The sequence below is a fragment of the Bremia lactucae genome, linkage group LG12 (assembly GCF_004359215.1).
Source record: "Bremia lactucae strain SF5 linkage group LG12, whole genome shotgun sequence".
NCBI classification, from domain to species: Eukaryota; Oomycota; class Peronosporomycetes; order Peronosporales; family Peronosporaceae; genus Bremia; species Bremia lactucae.
The window spans coordinates 4,368,639-4,388,808 of NC_090621.1; the positions used below are offsets into that span (position 1 = coordinate 4,368,639).

General features: G+C 45.0%; 8 protein-coding genes across 8 annotated transcripts; 2 read left to right on the forward strand and 6 right to left on the reverse strand.

The window, feature by feature from the left end:
* Positions 1–5,209: 5,209 nt before the first annotated feature.
* CCR75_002799 (uncharacterized protein) lies at positions 5,210–5,591 on the reverse strand (the record flags this gene model as incomplete). Its single annotated transcript, XM_067960896.1, has 1 exon — positions 5,210–5,591. Exon 1 carries the CDS (start codon positions 5,423–5,425, stop codon positions 5,210–5,212), a length of 216 nt encoding a protein of 71 aa, XP_067820531.1. The 5' UTR covers positions 5,426–5,591.
* A 3,352-nt stretch (positions 5,592–8,943) lies between these two features.
* On the forward strand, positions 8,944–10,272 carry CCR75_002798 (uncharacterized protein; the record flags this gene model as incomplete). Its single annotated transcript, XM_067960895.1, has 1 exon — positions 8,944–10,272. The coding sequence occupies one exon, from the start codon at positions 8,944–8,946 to the stop codon at positions 10,270–10,272; it is 1,329 nt and encodes a 442-aa protein (XP_067820532.1).
* Positions 10,273–10,772: 500 nt separating this feature from the next.
* CCR75_002797 (uncharacterized protein) lies at positions 10,773–11,003 on the reverse strand (the record flags this gene model as incomplete). Its single annotated transcript, XM_067960894.1, has 1 exon — positions 10,773–11,003. One exon carries the CDS (start codon positions 11,001–11,003, stop codon positions 10,773–10,775), a length of 231 nt encoding a protein of 76 aa, XP_067820535.1.
* Positions 11,004–11,260: 257 nt separating this feature from the next.
* CCR75_002796 (uncharacterized protein) lies at positions 11,261–11,458 on the reverse strand (the record flags this gene model as incomplete). The annotated part of the gene is made up of 1 exon (XM_067960893.1): positions 11,261–11,458. One exon carries the CDS (start codon positions 11,456–11,458, stop codon positions 11,261–11,263), a length of 198 nt encoding a protein of 65 aa, XP_067820536.1.
* A 134-nt stretch (positions 11,459–11,592) lies between these two features.
* On the reverse strand, positions 11,593–13,068 carry CCR75_002795 (uncharacterized protein; the record flags this gene model as incomplete). Its single annotated transcript, XM_067960892.1, has 1 exon — positions 11,593–13,068. One exon carries the CDS (start codon positions 13,066–13,068, stop codon positions 11,593–11,595), a length of 1,476 nt encoding a protein of 491 aa, XP_067820533.1.
* A 342-nt stretch (positions 13,069–13,410) lies between these two features.
* Positions 13,411–17,049, reverse strand: CCR75_002794 (uncharacterized protein; the record flags this gene model as incomplete). Its single annotated transcript, XM_067960891.1, has 7 exons — positions 16,827–17,049; positions 16,695–16,761; positions 16,468–16,621; positions 16,329–16,392; positions 16,083–16,254; positions 15,122–15,977; positions 13,411–15,038 (listed from the first exon to the last, which is right to left on the reverse strand). Exons 5-7 carry the CDS (start codon positions 16,164–16,166, stop codon positions 13,411–13,413), a joined length of 2,568 nt encoding a protein of 855 aa, XP_067820534.1. The 5' UTR covers positions 16,167–16,254; positions 16,329–16,392; positions 16,468–16,621; positions 16,695–16,761; positions 16,827–17,049.
* Positions 17,050–17,587: 538 nt separating this feature from the next.
* Positions 17,588–18,130, reverse strand: CCR75_002793 (uncharacterized protein; the record flags this gene model as incomplete). Its single annotated transcript, XM_067960890.1, has 1 exon — positions 17,588–18,130. One exon carries the CDS (start codon positions 18,128–18,130, stop codon positions 17,588–17,590), a length of 543 nt encoding a protein of 180 aa, XP_067820539.1.
* Positions 18,131–18,917: 787 nt separating this feature from the next.
* On the forward strand, positions 18,918–19,343 carry CCR75_002792 (uncharacterized protein; the record flags this gene model as incomplete). Its single annotated transcript, XM_067960889.1, has 1 exon — positions 18,918–19,343. The coding sequence occupies one exon, from the start codon at positions 18,918–18,920 to the stop codon at positions 19,341–19,343; it is 426 nt and encodes a 141-aa protein (XP_067820540.1).
* Between the last annotated feature and the right edge of the window lie 827 nt (positions 19,344–20,170).

Here is a 20,170-nt window from a genome sequence, read left to right on the forward strand (position 1 = left end):
TATTTGTGTAAATAATTGGCGAGACCCAACCACTTACTTAAATCCTTTTGGTTGTTAGTAACCGGCCAATCTCCTATGGCTTTTACCTTAGCGGGATCCTCTCTAAGGCCTCGCTTCCCAATGAAGCACTCTAAGAAGCCAGAATTGCATTTAGATGCATTGGCATACAACTTATTTGTGTGCATACACTCGAGCACTGCTCGCAAATGGTCTTATGGTTTTCAATAACCGACCGACCCTGCTCTGCACGACTATGGACAAAAATGTCATCGAAATAAGTCTGTGCATAACATCGATGAGGGCGGAACAGTCGCGTCACTAGAAGATTAAATGTTGCCAGGGCGTTGGAAAGTCTTTGTAGCATAACCAACCGCTCCATCGCATTCCGCTTGGGGTGCTATCGGCTGTAAGCAGGATATTGCTAGCACGCATGTAATTGGTAGTAACCATCGACTAAGTCCAGTGCACTGTACACTGTACATCCCTCCATATTGTTCTGAAGAACATCCTTCTAGGAATGGGGATTTGTGCTGGTATAGTGACAGCGTTAATCTTTTTATAAGCATGTACAATGCGCCATTTACCATTTGGCTTTTTTGACACAAAATGTCGGTGTCGAATGAGGAGATTTGCTCTCTCGCACCATTCCAGCCTCGTGCTTAGCACGGAAAAAATTGTCAATGACGTCACACTGCTCCCTTGGTAAAGGCCATTGTCTTGTGACACAGTATTTGGTTTCCGGACCAAGTCAATTTCATGACAAACACCTCTATCCGGAGGTAAAACGGATGGTGGATTATTACACACCACATCTTGAAATTCTTTAATCAAGGAATAAAAGATATTTGTAGGATCTTTAAGGATCAATGACCCATTTCGCGTAATAAGTGCAGCTTTTGTGTCGTCCAGGACAGCTTCGTCTAGAAGTGACGAAGAGTTTAACTCAATTGTTGGTCGAATGACCACCATCTCAGATAAGTCGCCAGCTTTCAAGGCTCGGCCGCACTCATCAATAGACATTTCGTCTAGCTCTAAAAGAGCATGTAACAAGCGTATGTAATTGCTCACTCGTATCACTACGTGAGGGTACACACGCTTCGTGTCCATCCTGTCTTGGAGTGGAGACAATACGCCTCTTAGAAGCCGGGACATTCACGTCCCCGAATTTTCCAGCCTGTATTGGTTCTATACAAGATATAATGTCTAATTTGACATCCGACTAGGAGTAAGGTAACTCAACTTCCTATCCAGCGAACGTTACGTGTCGCTTCATGTGCATTATAAGGATTTGACCCAAAATGCCCTGGCGAACCGCCAATGTGTCGCAATTGACACTTAGTTTGGTGCCACCTCGGCCGACACCACACTTGGTGGACTTAGACGTGTCACTCCACGTATCTCAGGGATATTGCACACTTGAGGTCCTCGCGAACCGCCAATAGTGTCACTACTGACACTCAGTATGGTGCCACATCGGCAGACCACACTCGGGGGACTTAGACGTGCCACTCCACGTATCTCAGGGATAACACACTCTTCATGACTCGGCCTTAGGCCAACAATGCTTCCAGCTTTCAGTGAAACGTTATTACAACGAGTGTCACTCGACGGTGTACATGCCGTTTCAACCTCTTTTCGCTCGGTGTTTTTAGGCACTGGCCGTGGGGCATCACACTCATAGGCGTAGTGGCCCGCCTTTTGACAACGATTTCAGTTTTGCAATCTTTTGTGAATTGAAAAACGAGGTTTCTCGCTCTCCACGTACGAGAGATTCATAGGCTCTGGACCTCCGTATTCTTGTCGTCTCGGACGACTATAAGCTCCGGGGTGGACGAAAGACTGTTGAAGACTGAAGTCCTCCTGTTCCGCTATAGTGATCGCTTTGTCGAGCGACTCTAGCTCAAGCCGGAACAGGTGAGTCTTAACAGGACCATGTGCAAGACCTTTAGTAAACACAACTACCTGTGTTTATTTATCAATTGGATGACCCACGATACAAATGACCAGGTATCGTGTATGCTGGGCATAGTCGTGAAGGTCAAGCTTGCTCTGCTTCAAAACCAGGAGCTCGACTCGAGCCCTGAATTCGGCACGTGGCGGCTCAAATGTTTGCCTGAGCCGGGTCTGAAAGACCTCATACGACCCAAAAACCAATACGTCGTGAAACTGGAGCCTAAACGTCCAAGATTTGGCACGTCCGGCTAAGTTGGACATGCCAAATTTCACTTATGTCACATCGTCATTGATGCGGCGAGCTTCAATGTTGTCGTGTAATTCGACGAACCATCTAAAAGGAGTCGCCTTCGACTGCCTTAAACTTAGAGATTTCTTATGTTAAGCTTTCGGCTCGACGTGGAAGCTCCAGTCTGCTAGCAGCATGTAAATGCTTCTGTCTTAACAGCCCCAACTGTTGAGAACCCCGTTCTCTCAGCACCTCACGCGTGTTGAGAGCCTTGCTGGTGAAACAACGCTATTTTTACTTGGGGCCCGTCGAGTTCATTTTGTGTGAGCTCGGCTTTTGACCGCATGTTGTTAATCTGTGCTCGGGGTGAACAGCATGGCGCTAACAGCTGGCCCGCCTACGACCTAACTCATGCGTTCGTTCGCTCTCAATTAAAGGAAGTGAACATTCCACGCGTTGCGTGACAGCCTTCTTGAGGGGCTTGAAAGCCCGTGGAGGCAAAGGTATCAGATCCTCGTCCAATGGAAAGGTTACCCGAAGAGTTTTGACTCTTGGGAACCGATCGATACCCTACGTATTGATGTGCCCGGCTTGGTGGCTGCCTATGAAAGGAGCACCAGCTGGGGCCTCTTCGCTAGTCTCAAATGGACTAGCAGAATAGCGTTGTGAGAAGAAACAGGGGAGTACAGTACCGCCCATAATTTCTTTCACACGCAAGCGGGCGAAAATAATTCGTTGCAACCGCTGTTTCATCGCATCGGAATGCGGCGCAGGAATTCCGCCTCGTATTGGTCGGGCGTTTCATTTGAACTCAACACGACCGGGATCGGGAAATACGCCCAAGCGATTCTCCCTGAGCCCTCCATGATTGAAAGACGTCATTATAATTATGTGCGTCTAGAATAGCGCGCTCTAGGAGCGACGCTCTTGGTCCGTTTAAACGAGGCCATTGAGATGGAGGGGGCATCAGTGATATGCCACCCGTCGCATAGCCACGTTCTTAACGACTGGCTTGTGACACCGACTGAACACGTTCACGTTTCGTCGGCGGAGCTTTAGGCTTAGAATCCTCTATGTCAGAACCATTATGGATTATGGTCTGAACAATAGACGTTGTTGTTTACTCAACGTAGAAGCGGCTGCGCCTTTATGGGCAGCACTCGCATTATCTGTCGGTGCGCTATTCAGCGCAGACGACGAGACAGCATTCGTAAATGTTGCTGTCTCCATGTTGTGAGCAATGAGAGAAGCTTGGATTGGCAATAATGCGCCATCATCTTTCTCCATTAGCTCGTTGTCCGCATCACTTTTATGAGGTGACGGCAACGGTGTCAACTCATTGTAGTCGACAATGAGCGAGGGATCTACATCCTTACTCTTACAGCGGGATGGATCTTTTAGCCCCGTTAACGCGACAGCAGCAGTACCTGTCGGCGTTTCGACTAAGGCATTGGACGCGGCCGGCGAGTTAACGCGGCGCGTGCGCTGAAAGCGAGGTTGAGTGGGCGTCTTCGCAGACGCCCCACCAACATTTCCCCTTTTAGGTGGCATCTTTGGCGCCGTGTATGGAAGCACGGTCGCTAGACTGATTGAGAGAACTAGCGGCGCGTAAAGCTGCTCGCAGTTCCTCTCTCCTCTTTGACGAATTTAAAATGTAAATTCGTTCTTTAAGAGGGACGGTGTAACGGGCTAAAGTTGCCCTGATGTTACACAGTCCCGTTAAGTACACTTGGTGTACTTAAGGGGATAGCCAATTACTTAAAAAAAGTAATTAGATCCAGCACTCGGGTGTGATTCACATTTGTGACCAACCCTTGTGTATGTGATGCACATAGGTGCATTCACATTAGGAGGGATGATGCCTAGCGTCATCCGTTACGCGGAGTATCTAGAAAGATACGCTAGCCATACATATCAAGTGTTATCTATAGAGATGACATTTTTGATTGGTAAAAATAGGTATTTAAATTTAATGCGATCAAATATAAATCAGTTTGAAAACTACTCCCTTCTTGGTAAGTGCGCCCGAGGAGCCGGATTACCGCTCCCGTGGCGACACTTTACCAGAGAACTTAGTGCGTTGGGTGAGGTCGCTAACGCGCCCAGCACAGCTACCTCACTGCACGTAAGAGAAGCTGGTTAAACCGCTTCCTCGCTGTGCTAGGGTGTGTGTCTAAGTAGACCATGGCCGCATTACGAAGTGCCCGCCTACAAGAGGAAGGTTTCTAGGTAGCTAAGGGTCTTTAGCTACCAAAAGGTATTTCAATGGATTTGAATTAGGGAAAAGGACAACTGTATGACTCTTATTAATTTCTCACGTAACGATCTTCTATCTACTACTAAATTTATCATATTAATATCTAACTAAGTATGGCGCCTCCTTGCGCACCGCACCATCGTGTCTTGAAACGATTGGCGTGGTTGATTTTCAGCCAATTAATAGGCATCAATAGTGTCAAATTTGGTATTATTGGAACTATTTAAGTCAAAATTAATAAAGATAATAATTTTGTACTTCTTTGCTTATTTCCTCCTAAAGGATCTAATACTTATGTAACGGACACCGTTACACTTTCCCCGCTCTTTGAATCCAAGAATTTCTTGCCATTTACAGAACGTTATTGAGCGCAAAACAACGGCTCATTTTTCTTGCTGTCTCTTGTTGAATCAACAGTGTCCAAAGATGAGTTGGCCACGAGCCACTTTTTCAAAATACTCCCAAGCAGTTCACCACCCGGAATGCGGGTTGCGTTGTAATAGTAGTGTTCACTGTGAGTAAAACGTGCTGCGAATTGTTCACGTTGAACGTCGAGATGTTATTACTTACATTCTTGTTATACATCGATCATGGCCATCATTTTCTAAATTATAAACTTTTTAAAGCGATAAATGCATAGATACGACTTTCCGAGAAGAAGTCCTCGCCACTGACAAGATTTTTAAAAGGATAGCCATTGATACCGTCTTGAATGAGTTGGTAGTCGTACAAGCTTTGAAGAAAGAGCCACTGAACGTCCGAGGTCGCCGTCAATAAGTGCGATATGATGTCAGAAAATGAGACCGTAGATCGTGCTGTAGCGAGTCTGTCAGTTTAAGGTCCATGTCGCACATTCCATTATTCAAAAGCATCTTGCCAGCCGCTTCTTCGTTATGCAGAACGCCAACATAACTGTTGCTCAGCACTGAGTAACGAATTTTATTCGCTTCGACCTTCAAAATTTCGGCCACATACCCACTGACCATTTGGGCGCCGATAACACCAGCACTGTAACCGCTTATGATAAAATCTCTTCAGGATTGGGATAATTTTTCACGACCCAATCCAGCACGGCCTTAGTATTGTTATAACCAACCATGTGCAAAGATATATTGTGACCCAAACACTCTGGCCTATTCCGTGGAGAGTCCAGGGCGCTTCCGAAATTGCTCTTCATAGTAATTCCAACATGCAAATCACCAGTGCAGTATGGTAGGTGTACGATGTTGTATTCGTTAAATAAATTCTCGACGTTTGTTCGGTCAAGGACGGTATAGTTTGCTTTCGGTACCGAAAAGTCATCGAATGCACAGCGTGTAGCACCTCTAGGCAGGATAACGATACTGCGATCAAGTGCCGATGGGGTGAGATCGTCCGCAGGGCAATAGTTCGAGTCGCTCATGATGCAAATTTCATCATTGGCTCGAATTTCAGCCTTGCATGAAAATGTTAGCAGCGCCAGCGAGCTGATGAACTTGATCATCGACATGAATAAAAACATCACAGTGAATTTGAGAATGATCACGCTTGAGGTCCATTATTGTCTTCCAGTATACTGGGACAATTGAAGTTGTGCTTGTAGCTTGTGCAGTGGTACAAGAAAATCTGGTAGATTAATAGAAGTGATTAGGTGCAAATTAAGTGACTCGAAAAGGTCGGTCACGACACGTAAGAACGCCATCATAGGATTTATAAACACGATCTCATATTCAAGACGTAATGGAGGAACATGCTGAAAAAATCAGGCTTTTTTCGCAATTTTGCACAAATAATTCATAGCGAAATGAATTCCTGCGTGATAGTGGCGTATCTGCTTTGCTGTGAAGAATGACATGAAGGCAGCCTTCGCTCTTGAGTGCATGCTTCGAATTAAGCTTCCTGTAGCAAATTGAGAAATAATTATGGTACAAGCTCGATGACTGCTAGCAAAGCGAAAAAATGTACATCTTGATGATTTGTAGAGCAAGCGTGAATTGTAGTCCTGAACTCGATAAACCCTATTGCGGCAACTTGACGACTAACGGCAATGTCGCGAATGCATAAGCACAAATTGAGGATATTTGAGTGCGTCAGTAAATGTATTGGCCGCGGCAAAGACAAATGGCCACCAATGGTTACGACAGCGAGGAATTGAGAAGCGTCGATACGAGCCTAGAAAAATCTATTTAGTCTCGTATCATTTGATGATTAAGGTTATCAACCTTTGCCACCCTTCTAAACCACATATGTGAGGGATTTCTTCAGAAAAGAAGTCGAGCAGAGGCAATATATACCACAAAACCAAATTCGCTTACACTGCACGCTTTGTGGATACCTGAATATGCTGCAAAGAATAAATTATTACTTGCAAAAGGTGACTGCAATCTAAAGCCTTGCGAAATGGAGAAGACAATCAATCAGGAAGTAAATTGTAAGGTCTATTTGTCCTTGGAAAACTTGCACATCAATCAGGAAGTAAATTGGAAATTATATTTGTCATTAGAAACTTTCAGCTGGTTAGCATGAAGAAGCAACAAGAAGGTCGTACCTGAGCCGTTTTATTACTGCATCTAAGCGACTGCTGAAGCCTCTTAATCTGACGCAGTTTCAGAACGATAACAATCAAACGTCATCCCGACGTTTGAGCGTCTACTAGGTTTCATCGTGAACAAGCTTTAATCCAAAATTTTACATAATATATACGGTATGGCGTGCAATAAAAACGTATATCTACCGTTTTTTGGTCCTCTTAACAAATAATTCAGATTTCAATACTTCTATTACGATTAATTCCTGTGTACGCACCAAAATTTAAGTAGAGCGATTCTGACCAAATTCTATTAGCGATCAATTAATTTAGCTCTTTTCTAAATACTGCTTCTCAAGACGAAAATCTAATTAGGAAATCGACTTGGAATTACACAAATATGACAAATTTAGGTGTATAAAGCCAGTGTGGCGAAGTCGTAAGGCATTATAGAGATGTAGAAAAATAAATATTTGTTTCAATTTAAACTTCTCTAAGCAATGCGACGAAATACAGCTGAGATTTAAGATTTTTCCTTAATATTTTTAATGTCCTATGTCCGTTTCTTACAGATAAACGGCCGGAGCCAGTTGTCGAATTTCAGACATCGGGAAGTTTAAAAGTTTCTCTACAAATCTTAATTTGCGAAGAAACTTCATTAAATTTAGTGAACCAGTATAGCCTTTTGGTCCACCCCACCCCTAAATTACATGTGGGAACCGGTATAGCCTTTTGGTGCACTTCACCCCTAAATTCCATTTGGGAACCGGTATAGCCAAACATGGGCGTGTGGCTAGACCAAGATTTAAGCTCTATGATAGCACTCAAAACGTTTTTATGCTCATAGATTTAATTTAAATATGCAACTTTGTGTCGTGAAAGTTGCAGTCCATCGATGGACTCGGGGGGCAAGGCATTTGATGGATGTATTCACTTGAGTGAAAAAAGTCGTTATGAGACTTGAGAATTTAAAAGCATTTACCCGCAAAAAGTGAATATCGTCATTTTTGTTAAATGTAAATTTTGCCGAAAGTTCATCGCAAGATTGACAGGCGAAGTAACTGCATGTTCCGTCCTCCTTCTGAAGCCTGCAGGCTCAAATCTAATGCATTGAAAAGGGCGCTGTTTTTTCAGAGAAGCATTGAGAATAAAGCAGTGACAGCGGCCTCATTTGCATTATTGGCGAGGAAGACTATATAAAACTCCAACGCTATCTGCTATACGTATAAGCTTTAGGCTGTTGCCATTATGAGCAAATACGAGCAGCAATTGCGCAACGCATTTACGTACATACTTGTGTCACGAAAAGCCTAGCAATATTAATTGATCTACACTCCTATTTACATCACCTGCCCGAATAGTGACCTCTTCATTCAGCCGCTCATATCACCTGCAATGTTATTTGTTAGCTTCGTACTGCTTGTACAGTAAATAAATTCTCTAAGATTCTGACTTCTGATACTGGCTTGCGAATTAATACAAACAACACATACAGTACATTTACACCATCATACCTAATAACGGCAGGCTTACATCTTATGCTGTTTTGCTGCTCTCGAGATATATTGATAGTAGCATTCTCTTGCAAATCTTCGGTATTATCCTTTTAAGAGTCAATTTTTGATCAAATAGTATAAGACTAGTCTTTGCTTCGTTTTCGCTGGTCTGTGACCTTAGTTCATCTGACAAAATCCGTACATCAACTACTTGAACCGTATCCAAGGTCTGATTCAAGCCTCACAAAGCAGCAATTGTTAGCCTATGCTATGCAGGATCAGATCTGCAACACTCCACACTGTGACATTGGCTGCTTAAGACTCAGCCCTCCATCACCCAACGAGAAATCTCGACACCATGGCAAAGCAACCATTATTTACAGTCGAGGATGCAAAGTGCTCCTTCAGCCTCATTTGCTGTATGTGTGGTGTCGGGACACTCAGTATGCCGTCTAACTTTGCTCGCACCGGTCTAATTTGGGGTATAATCGCCTTCGTCACCATGGCTCTTGCCAATATATACGCATCGGTCGCCATGTCCAAAGTACTTCTGCTCGCCCCTAGCTCGGTCAGTACTTTCGGCGACCTTGGCGATTGGTGCATGGGCAAGGCTGGTCGCTGGCTATGTATCCTCTCCCAGATGGGATCGTGCTTGCTCATTCCATGCGCGTATTTAGTACTCGGTGGTGGGTTGCTTGACGGCCTGTTTCCGGGTGCCTGGGATTCCACAACGTGGATCATTTTTATGACTATTATGGTGCTGCCGCTGGCGCTAGTACCTACTTTAAAGGAAGGAGCAGGTGCCGCGTTTGGTGGCTTTATGGCCACTCTCTTCGCCGATACTCTTGGTGTGGCAATAGTAGTGCACGGAATGAGTGGCCATGCATCCGTGCCTTCGCCGGAGCTCAGTATGCCCCAAGTTGCCGGTGCGTTCGGCAGTCTCGCCATGGGCTTCGGAGCTGGTATTGTTCTCTCGGATGTGCAACGTCAGCACAGCGACCCTCGCCGCATGGTTCGCGTTGTCATCGCCACCATGATCTTTGTCACGTGCATGCTGCTGCTTCTCGGTATTGTGCCCTACCTCTCGGTTGGGTGCCAAATTTCTGGCAATCTGCTGTATGTCATTTATCCAGAGGCCAGCACTGGTCTCACCACATTGGGCTTTGCTCCAAAGTGGGGCACCGTCGTATTGGCTTACATGGCAATGCAGCTGCACATCACCATTGCCTTTGCCGTGATTATCAACCCCGCCTTCTACATTGCCGAGCGCCTGGTACTGGGCATGCACAAGAATGCGGCGGTAGATATCGAGAATGGTGCGGCATTCCGGGAGTCTGCAACGCCTGGGGACCAGCAAAAGGTCGTAAACGACTCGCACGTCAGCGCGACTTCCAGTCGACGTTCGCGTACGTCGGTATTTCCTCTCACGGGAGAACGTAATGACCATGACCTCGAGGCTGCTGAGTATCGCGGTGCCAACGCGATCAAGTATGTCCTTCTTCGTCTCTCTATAATCATCGCGCTCGTGATCTTGTCCATAATTTTCAAAGACCACTTCTCGGACTTCGTTGACTTCGTAGGCGCGTCAGCTATCACAGCCAACTGTATCGTTCTGCCAGTTATCTTCTACCTCTCCAAATCATGGAGGACCATTTCGATGTATGAAAAGTTTGCCGCGGCTACTATCGTTGTCGTGTGCAGCGTTCTAGGTATTTATTCGACGTACGCTGCTGGCAAGAACCTGTTTGTTGCGAACGAATCGGACACGATCTTTCCTTTCTGCCATGCCGAGTTCCGCGACAACGTCTTCTTCAATCAAACGTCTAGTTGAAGGAGTGACATATTATTCATACTTCTTAAGTCATTTGCGTACTTGTTGGCTGCTGTAGCGCCAAGACTGATAGAACAATACAGCATACATTTTGTCATAATCTTCAGCTGCATCGCAAATTCAACCAGTACAAATATATATTAAGGGAGGGTGTCCCCATAATTCTCCTTTCTATTTCCTCTTAATGTCAAAGTGTTTTTAATTGATAAATCCAGCGCCTTTTTCATCGATTTGAGCCAATGACACCCGCTTCAAGGATCTCGAAATTGTAAATATTCTTTTAAAATCGCCTAGATTACCAATAAATATAGGAGAATTATGAAGACACCCCCCCCAACAGCCGCCCACCGGACACCCCACCCCGGATACACCCTTCCCCCTCAGATTCGAGCTTTCGATGCTTGCACTTGAGGTATGGGTCCATAACTCAAGGCTTTAACATGGACTAATGTGCTTCAGAAGGTAAAAAAAATGTTCGAGGGATAAATTAATAAGATTTTTTAAAACTGGAGAGCTCGACGAACAGGAGGATTTGGCCGTAAGAGCTCATGAATTTTACGCATTGCTTGATACACTTCATGCATCGTTTCAGGCACAATACCTTGCAATTCGATGGGCGCCATATGTTCCATCGCCGCAGTGACAATGTCTAGACACTCATCGTACGCGATTGCGACGGCCAGACTGTAAGGCTGCCCACTAAGAGCAGCCATTTGTTCGGCAGCTGTCATTATGGCGCGCGAGCACACATCAAATGTTGGCAACTGCTTACCATCATTAGTCTCGCCATCTTCTGAAGTCCAGGGCACAATTGAGCATTTTAAATTGAGCCTTAGTGTTGACGCAGTTGCCGTTCTTAACGCAGATGCAATTGGGTTATTGAAAGGCGTAGATATATGGTTGATTGCGCCGACAGTGTCCGGGGTGCGCATCTTGCGTGCTCTTGTTCACTTATCTAAAAAGTTTGTGTTCATGCTGAAACAAATATTCATTCGCTTTTCGAGACAGGACACGGCCCGAGTGCCAGCTCTAAAAAAAAGTGCGGTATACCAAACGTATTTTTTACTTGGTGCAGGTTGTACTGACTTGAAGCGGAGAAGATCTTTTCGACATTGAGCATGGTCCTTAATCGTTTGCGTGATTGCCACTGCTCGCCATCTTTTACAACGCTCATATCTTCAACCATTGCGCATGCAAATCGAGAGAAATGTAGATAGTGAGCTTCAAAAAGATTCATTTGATATAATGAATAATACTTAAGTCAATCGGCTTTATACTTGCTGTACAAGGCATTCTCCAAATGTCTGCTACGAAATTGCCTTAAGTGAGGTCGAATTCGTCGTAGGCAGTCTTGACACTAGATTTGGTCGATGGTGCATTGGCGATCGCATTCCTAGAATCCTCCAATTCGTACAGTGAAGAATTTTGACGCACCTTCGGGTCAGGCATGGCGAATTCAAGATCATCGAGTTCATCGTCCATTCGAGCACTAGCACGCAATGTTCCAAGCTGCGGGGAAGGCATGCGGGTTGGTGATAAAGACGTAGATTTATCACGAAGACTTGGCGATGCGAATTCTTGGGCCCTCTTGTTTTGTGTGTAAGCGAAAGACATTTTCTTCTTGCCTTCAGAGACGTCAACCTCCCCAAGAGCATCAGCCAGCATTGCTTCATAATCACTGTCGCGCACTTCAGAGCTCGGACTATTTGACCTTTCAGGCACCGGAAAGTCATACTCATTACCCACCGCTGGTGTCCTTGCAGATGGCGCGGATGTATTCTGAGTTGACGATGAATGGGCCGATGGCGCAAAGGGATTTCGCTGCTTTTGCGGCTGCTGCTTCTGTCGAGGCAAACTTCTGCCACTAGACGGATCTGGTCGATGCTGATGCGGCGGCGGTGGGGTGTTTCCAGTGGAATAAACTGACAGCTTGCGACAAATCCGGCCAATCTGATTGTCCAGCGCCAGAAAGCCAGGTTTGCGAATTGTCGCTTGCAAAAGCTCCTCGTTCCCCATCTTATACGCGCGAACCAAATCCTCTGCTAGCGCACAGTCGTCTGACGACAAGAAGGAGTCATCCTGCAAAGAGCGCGAGTAGAGTGCGTCCGCAGCAGACACATCGCCCACCGCCAGCATCAGAATTATTTGACACAGCTGCATTTTGTGGATATTGTGTTGCTGATCCATGGCCTCATACAATGCGTTCATGCGATCCAGCAGCTTCACAGCCTCACTGTGTTTGCCGTATTTTACCAAAAAGCTCAGCGTCTTGCGGAAGGTATCGACTGCAAAGTGAGGTTTATCTTGCGCTTCCAGCAAGTCGCACGCTTGCCAATAGAGCGGCAGCACGTTATCTGCGCCAACCCCGTTGTTCTCACAAGCCTGTGCACCCTTTACCAATGCATCTGCAGCCTTGCCAAACTCACCCATGTCCACATAAAGCATGCTGGCTGATTCGTAAGCCTTACGTGCTTCAGCTGTCACTTGTTGTAAGTTGCGTGAGCCTGTGCGCTCAGCTTTAAGCTGCTGCAGCGCCGTTTTCGCTACATTTTCATAAGCCTGCGCGGCACGAAACGGCGACTGGTTGTTTTGCTGGGCTTCAGCGCAACGCTTGAAAGCCAGCTTGCTAGCTTCGAAGTCGCCTCCAAGGCGATAGAGCTCGCCAGCCTTGTCGAGAAGCGGTGCCGCCGAAAGATAATCTGGTGAACCGCGAAAGAAGGAGCGTTTGGCGAGCAACTTTTCCGCCTGTTTGAGCTGCACCAACGCCTCAGCGCACTTGTGCTGTTGCAGTGACATGGCGTTGATGATGTGAGTGTAATACCTGTCAAACTTGTGCTATTTATAATTATGTTTGAGATTTAATTATTGGATATAACTTCGTCGGCTGCTTCCCATGGGTATTTTCGATAAATGTTAGTGCGATAATCTAACTAATGGCACTTAGCAAGAGAGAATGTGCAATTTAAAACAAATAAAAAAATGCTATGAGCTAGTTATAATACTCGGCAAGAATTGCAAAGTGTGGATCATGCAAGATTCTCTGTAAACAAGGTAATGTTGCCAACGAGTTTGTAATGCTATGATAAAGCAAACGACAAGACATTCAGTCATTGCCGCTGAAGTTGCATCAAAAGCTTCTCATTTAAATGTCTCGCCACGTCGGCGCTTGTTACAATGTGCTTCGCACCACGGTATAACAGGATCACTAAGTATTCTCTCTTTTCCAAGACTTATGGTAGCAGCCAACTCTGCCTGAAGAGCATTTAAAGCCGACTGCCGGGCTTTCATATTAGCATGACGCAACGAACGCGCCACGAGCCGCTGCATGCGGTAACAGCAAGTGCGACATCTTTTAAATGCACATCGACTTTCACGCTGAATCGGTGTAGAGCATTGTGGGGAATCGCAAACCAGCTGAAGACGACTTTCAAGCTCTATTCCGTTGACAGAACTGGCTTCGTCCTCATGCATGCTGCCGCCAAGTAAAAGTCGGTCATGAGTATGCGGACGATTAGCGGACCAAATGACGCGTGAAGCCTCTTTATGAAAATAATTTACCAGCGCCATCTTAGTTTGATGGCGTGCTTTTCGTCGGAATTCCTCGTCATCAACGTCGGAATTATCAGTTTTAGCGATCACGATACTTTTTGCACTCAAGAGGGCACAACATAGAAATTGCTCCAAGCTGCCGCGATCGCGAAGAGGTACACGCATCATCCCGACATTGTTTCTTTTAGCGAGCTTCTTGGCGACTGTAGCTTGGAGCGAGCACGTAAGCCATGGCGAAATAATAAAATTCAAAGACAGTATCCAACGAAGGATTGTAACAATTGTATTCTGGACCAATTCACCGAACCGAATATAGTACGAACGCCATTGTTTCAAGCCAATTGTCTTGACGTTGCGCTTACAAAATCCATCTGTCTGTAAGAACGTAACTTGACTGCCTTTTTCTTTGGAGAGCATCCAACTTCCAGCGTGTGAGAGGCTAATTTGATGCTCTTTCATACCAGTGACGTTAGACAACTGGTCGGTTTTTACTACAAACTTCATATCGGACAGCGCCGAGAAAAATGCGTGGGCTGGTTGATTTCGCTCGGTTGGTTCCCAGATTATTTCTAGTACTGTTGCTCTTGTCCTTGCTGCAATTTCACTTAATTTACGGACCATAGCATGCTCGACTCCACGATTCAGTGCACGGCAGCTGAGTAGAAGGCTGTCGACACGCAAGACGTTGCTACTCCGCGCATGTCGACAAAGAGCAGTGCTCACAAGACCGTAGTGGCCGAAACGGTCCGTCACGTGAGCGCAAACTACTGTGTTGTCGAAAGCAGAGACATAGTCATATAGTGTGCTTTCCTCCAAGCGCTTCGCAAACGTTGTTGCTGTGGTAAGCTGATTTGTGCGATGGTGAAGCTGGAGCACTCGAGTAAAAGATGTGCTCCTCTCTGAACGCTCTTGATCTTGGCTAAGCTCTTCAAAGACAATTTTAACATCGAGAGCACTTAAGAAAGCCTGATGCGACAGTGTAGATTCCCAAAGCTTTTCACGCTGGAGATCCAACTGATAAAATTGCGTTCGCAGGCCGTCCTCTTGAGTGCCAATGTTTGAATTTGAATTCAGACCATGATCAAAAACCCACTCATGATCAAGTGCTGATTCATTAAAATCGGCTGGAAGTGGAATTACTGATACGGAAGGCAATGCAGTTTTTACTTCATTGCACTCCAGAGGGTTGTCGTCAATAAATATAAAGGAATCCAATCCTAGCAATGAACCATACTTACAGCATTAGTATTCCGTTCGGCAAGATGCACTTACAACGTCACAGCGGTGGCCACAAACTCACCAAGAGACAGCTCTTGAGCAATTTGCATAATGTTACTCGACTTTGTATGCCAATTAATCTTGGTCGCCACCACATGCTTGTTCAAATCAAGCACCAATTCATCGTGGCGTTCTGTAAATACTGCCAGCACATCTTTACGAATGTTCTTGCTGCATAAGGCTAGAAGCATCCCTCGCTGCTGCTGCGCAACAACAAACCGCTGAAGGGAAAGGAAGCGTGTTCCAAGATCGACACCTTTCGGTCCGACTTCAGCAACTGCACCACCCCACAAAGTATTGTCACAGTCAAGCACAATGACTTTTTTGGAATTGCTAGCGGCTCGAAACAGCTGACATATTTGTCTGCACAGCAATAAACTCAGGACATTGAGCATGGCTTGCGTGTACGGAGAGTGTTGGCGCTTGTCGGACACGGCATCGTAATATTCAGTCGAATACTGCTGTTTAAAAAGACTAAGCACATGTCCTGAAGTCTGCACACTCACTCTTTTTAAAGCCTGAGCTTTGAGTCGTACCATGCATTCCAGCGCTTTGAACCTTGAAGCGCTTGTCGGGGGACACGGGCACAAATGAACCACCAGTGGGACAGCACTAGGAATACTATCGTATCGGCCTAGATAACGCATAAGTTGTTCTGTCCCTCCGTCGGCTTGTACATTGGCACGGTCGTAAGTATCGCCCTTTACAAAACGATTCTGCAACTCAGGATGCATCACTTCGAGGTCACTGAGGCGAATAAGCAAGAGCACTAGATCAACTGGACGTGCTGGATAGAGCACAGCGGTAGACCATTCGTTGAAATCGGTCAAGCTGCCATATCGCAGCCACTGAACATCGACGTCGACATTCCACACGGCCTAGAGGCACAAACGATGTAGCCAATCGAGAATAAGCAATTATATTAGCTTCACCGCTCGATTTAATATAAAGAAATGCTACGTTACTCATGAACTAAGACCAACATGATTAATTAGGTGAAGGAGCGGCACAGCAAGGGTATCGTCGCATGCAAAGGTGCCTCCAATGGCCACGCGCTTGCACGCCATTGTAAAACCTTTTATATTATATTCTTATAAGTACGATCCTAATCAATCATCGCGATTGCGCTCATATTTGGACAGATCAATGCGATACCTTTAGCGATGACAACAGATCAGTGTTTTGCATAAAATTCAGACAGTTATTCGATGCACAAGACTGTTGCGTACATATTGCCGTATTGGATGGTTGGTGTATGCTCGCTGTCCACGTCTACTATACAGACCGCCATTGCTTCATACGATGCAATAAAACGTCATTTTTTCTTACCACACCGATGCTGGAGCCAGCAAAAACTACTGCACTCACTGTTGGCGTCAAGCACGCGATAGGTGATCGTGACCATAGACTCCTGCAGACAGAAGTTGAGAATTGCTACGTTGGCTTCCGGCTTGTATACGCCGTGGCACGTCACACCCTCGAAACTCCACTCCATAAAAATACCTTGCTCACTTGGAATAAACTGCAGCATTTAAATGCAATAAATTAGTCCTCGAACAATAGCAAACAGGATCATCGAGCGCGAGACAATTGACCTGCACCGTGTAAGCACTAGAAAGGTCTTGCTTCTTAAGCGTACGGCCGAAAGACCATCGTAGGAACCTAAAGAGGTTTTTATTATAATGAAATTACATAGCAATTGCGGTTAGAATGACGACAATGCGCACTGCGTGTTGGGCTGGCGCGCTGCGTCTAAGTCCTCTTCGATAAGCACGACATTATTTGTGGAGCGAAGGTGTTGGAATCCACCACCAAAGCGGTGCCACTCAAGATTTCGCTTCCAGAATCCCTTTAAGTACGCGCAAAAATCTCCATTTGGCACGTCATAGCGCATTACATTAGTCGATACCGTGCTCATGCTGATGATTAATTGGTGGTCCACATCGATATAGGGAAAGAATTGTCGTTATTTGATACTAAAAAGTGTATCCGGAGATCATGGACACGGTTTTCGTTAATCAGTTGAACAAAAATGTGGTTTCGGATTGTAACTGAAGATGTCACTCTGACGGTTAGAATTTTGAAATATCCGCTTGTTGCGATTTTTGGGGTAGTGTAACGGGCTAAAGAGCGTAGGAAATGGGCGCTCCATTATAACATCAATGCAGAACATATATTGTAAGCTTACTAATTTCATCTTCAGATCTCTTGTTCAACAGAAACATTCCGACACAGAGGTTAGAGCTTTCCCACTTCAAAATGCGCAACCTCGCCACAGCGTAATGTGCCTGACACAGAAAGGGTGGGAAATATAGGAAATGAAAATTATAAGTCTCTAGCTTATGAAAATCTTATGGCTCTATTAATTCATTTAATTAGCAATGTTCCCATTAAACCTATGTGTCTGTAATGTAAAGATGCTACAAAGCAATTTTTTCTAGACTGCAGCTTTTAGTGCATTTTTCATGCATCGCAAACGTGGCGCTGTCTAGCGTAATGCAAAAGCGATAGCGGTGATCGCTCCGCATGTCGTAAGAGACAACACCTTCGTTGACGCACCAGAAGTGATAATTTGGTCCGATGAAGAGCTCGAAGTGCTACCAGATTCAGATTCTGAGCTGATGGTAGCAATTTCATTGCTGGAGTCGCTACTCGTGTCAGTCTCATTACCTATCTTGCCATCAAGGAAGTCGCTAATCAACCTTCCGTACGTCACATTGATACCATTTATTTCGATTGTGCATTGCGCGTCTGTGTTAGCGTATACGTTGACGAGATTGATAACAACATTGCATCCTTTATCACTCTTTTGAATTTTTAACGCGGTCGCCTTCGTTGGGAAATCTGAGATGGCGAAAATGTCGACTCCAGTATCTTCTTTGCACTTCATTTGGGCAGGCCCCATTGAAGCTCCTATTGTCGAGTTGGATCGAAGAGTATTTTCAATGCTGTTAAGTTCACACTCTGTAGCCGTGACCGCGATACAGACAGCACCAGCAGCTGCAAGGGATGAGAGTAGGGCGCATTTCATGATTTTGCTTGAATGGTGTTAACTTGGTTATTAGGTTGAGTTCTTGACAATGAAGCGTCGACTTACCGCAACGATTGGGCTCGCGGTTAATTTAGAAGCAATTAAAGTGCGGCTGCAACTAACAATATCGCTGGACTTAACTTGCATAACTTCAACACGAATATTTTTGCATTTAAGTCAAGAATAGTTTATTACCAAACATAAATTCCCACAAGGGAATGTATATTTCGGTGGTTTGCTAATGAGCTGTCGCACTTTTTTTTAATTCCTTTCCCTACAATCGGAAAGTTTTTCTCTCATTTGGTCATTGTAATAAATTACATAAGCGACCAAAGTGGATTTTCACGTATAATTTAGCCATGATTCCAATTGTGTTGCTTTCGATCTATTGGCTGTCGCGCTGATCTAAATTGGACAACTAATGCTAATATTAGTCATTTCGCTCGGTTACGAGAAAGACTAAGATGCGTGACAACATTTATTCTTGCCTGCGATAAGATCACCAAAATCACAAAATCGGTTTTTGTTTAAAACTGCACACCTCAAGGGTGTTACTGTGATCACGATATTATTCCACGAGAGATCGTCAAGCGACGGCAACGATGCCAATACTTCTCACTTACCGATCTCACTTAAACTCAGCACTCGACAATATTCCTTCAACCAGAGTCGCCTCAAGATGAAGAATGCCTTCGTGTCCGCCACCGCCCTAATCGCCGCTGCCGCCTATTCGAGCGCAGCTGATTGTGATATATCTACTATTGAAGGCCTTCTTTCGCCAAAAACAATGAAAGGTCTCGCCGACTGTGGAAATGCCACGGGTATCAACATATTTTCCGTGGCGGAGTTCCCCACATTGGACCAGGTCGAAACGCTTTCCGAAAACGTTAAGTGTTCGAATTCGTTTAATCAGATTAATCAAGTAGCCAACACTGAGATCCAATGTAATATAACGATCGAAGGCGTCAGCATCAATTTCGGCGGACTTATCTCGAGCTTTCTTTCAGGCAAGACTGGAAACGAGTCCGACTCGGGAAGCGGCTCGATTCAGATCCAACTAGACGATTCGATGGGCTCAAGCTTGGATTACTTTGCTAGCAAATCAAATTCGACGTCTGCCTCTAGTTCAAGCGGAAGCACCGTTGCCTCGCCTTCACAAGTGCTCACGTTCATTGCTTATGGTATTGCCATCGCTGTCGGGATGTGCCTATAGTAGGCATCGTAAAGCTTTCATAATGCCTACAACCTATATCTTTGCAATTGAATCATATTCAGTACAGTAGCCTGTTAAGATAAAGCCTGCTGTTGCGTTACAAAACATCAGTCAATTTTGCAGGCTTTCAGGTTGGTCATTCCAGATATCACAAACGTCTTGAAATTAAAAGGGATAAGAAAAAATATACTAAAATCATAATAAATAAAAAAAAATACCAAAAAAATTAAAACAATTACAAAAAAATATCAAAATAATTAATGAATAAAAAATATATACACACATGTATAATATACTTCGGTATACAGAAGCTTGGGAACATGCAGAGATATTGTAGGCGGCCACGCTCTACTTAGGCACACACCCTAGCACAGCGAAGAAAGCGGTTTAACCTGCTTCTCTTGCGTGCAGTGAGGCAATTTTGGTGGGCGCGTTAGCGACCTCACCCAACACACTAAGAAATCTGGTCAAGTGTCGTCACGGGAGCGGTAATCCGTCTCCTCGTGCGCACTTACCAAGTAGGAAGTAGTTTTCAGACTGATTTATATATAATAGAATTAAATACAAATACCTATTTTTACCGATTAAAATGTTATCTCTTTAGATATCATTTAATATGTATTGCGAGCGTATCTTTATAGATACCTCGCGTAACGGATGACGCTGGGCGTCATCCCTCCTAATGTGAATGCACCCATGTGCATCACATCCACAAGGGTTGGTCACAAATGTGCACCACACCCGAGTGTTGGGTCTAATTACTATTATTTAGTAATTGACCATCCCCTTAAGTACACCAAGTGTACTTAACGGGGACTGTGTAACAT